This window comes from Perkinsus marinus (genome assembly GCF_000006405.1).
Source record: "Perkinsus marinus ATCC 50983 genomic scaffold scf_1104296950394, whole genome shotgun sequence".
NCBI classification, from domain to species: domain Eukaryota; phylum Perkinsozoa; order Perkinsida; family Perkinsidae; genus Perkinsus; species Perkinsus marinus.
This window is the reverse complement of record NW_003209617.1, coordinates 1-1,371: the sequence shown is the minus strand read 5'-3', so window position 1 is coordinate 1,371 and position 1,371 is coordinate 1. Positions and strand designations below refer to the sequence as shown.

Here is a 1,371-nt window from a genome sequence, read left to right as displayed (position 1 = left end):
CAGAGCTCCTGTGTCGAGCACTCCTGTAGTGAGCACTACGCCTTCACCGACTGGGGCTGCAGCGTAAGGAAGCATCACCCTTTCACCTCGGGCGCATTGTCTTTAGGTTTGTCACCTCGGAAAATGGTGGTAATATGACACGTCGGTCCATCACAATTGACCAAGGTCCGGCGGCTACTTATCATGTCAAGTTGAACACGGGTGAGCTAGCATGTAGCATCGATGAGTATTCACTTCTGCTGTTGAAGTGTTGTTCACCTGGACTCAGCATGCATGGTCTCGGAACAGACTTGTATCCGTTCATTTTCAGCGTCGTTGAATCCTAGACCTGTCGAAGGTTTTGGGGGTGCATTCACAGCGGCATCTGGTGTGAATTACAAGAAGTTGAGTGATGATGATAAACGCAAATTCATCGAATTGTGAGTGTCTGTCCCAACATCCATGATCATGATGATGATCTGTCGGTGTAGGTACTTTGGCCAGAGTGGACTCCGCTACACTATGGGTAGAATACCAATCAACTCGTGTGACTTCAGTCCGTACACTTACAACTTTGACAACGTGTCTGATGACTTCGCTTTGGAGCACTTCGATGAGTCCTTGAAGGGAGATGAAGACACTGGTATGATTCAGCTCATGCACGATGCTTTGGGGAAGGCGTCATTGAAGCTATTCGGTAATTTACCATTGGCGTGGTATGGACGAACCTTTAGTGTACAGGAAGCCCATGGTCCCCACCATACTGGATGAAGGCCGGCGATCACAGTATGATTGGCAGCGCTAATCCCTGCCTTAAGCAGGACAAGAGATACAAACAAGCCTGGGCGGACTACTTCGTGAAATGGGTATGTACTGTCGTGATTTCTGTTATGAACTCGGCCTTCAGATTCAATCTTATGGGAAGAAGAAGATACCTATTTGGGGAGTAACGCAGCAGAACGAGCCCGAGTGAGTTGTCCACGGTGTGGTATTCATCGGTCACAGTTGAAATATTCAGATTCTATTTCAACACAAGATGGGAGGCTTGTTCGTACGACCCTGCCAACCAGACCGAATTCATAAGGGACTATCTTGGACCAACTCTGAACAAAACATTCGGGGATAAAGTGAAGATCATGTACATGGATTATACCAAGGACCACTTAATGGAAGTGTCAGATGTCGTTTTACAGGATAGCAAGGCTGCTCAGTGAGTACAGCATGCGTTCTTGCCCAACGGGGCGGTCCCTGCACAGTGTTGGAGGAATATATCTTCGTTTTCCTCAGGATTTTCCTCACTAATTATAGAAGTTTATATATGAATTCGGAATTATATAACCTCTCAAAATTTCCACAGGTTTTTTCATAGTGTCACCAACATATGTGGTTGAT

At 46.4% G+C, this 1,371-nt stretch overlaps 1 protein-coding gene across 1 annotated transcript; it reads left to right on the top strand.

Annotated features, from left to right (window-relative positions):
• Nucleotides 1-134: 134 nt before the first annotated feature.
• On the top strand, nt 135-1,193 carry Pmar_PMAR014387 (Glucosylceramidase precursor, putative; the record flags this gene model as incomplete). Its single annotated transcript, XM_002778167.1, has 6 exons — nt 135-201; nt 311-419; nt 471-676; nt 721-845; nt 887-948; nt 998-1,193. The coding sequence occupies 6 exons, from the start codon at nt 135-137 to the stop codon at nt 1,191-1,193; spliced, it is 765 nt and encodes a 254-aa protein (XP_002778213.1).
• Between the last annotated feature and the right edge of the window lie 178 nt (nt 1,194-1,371).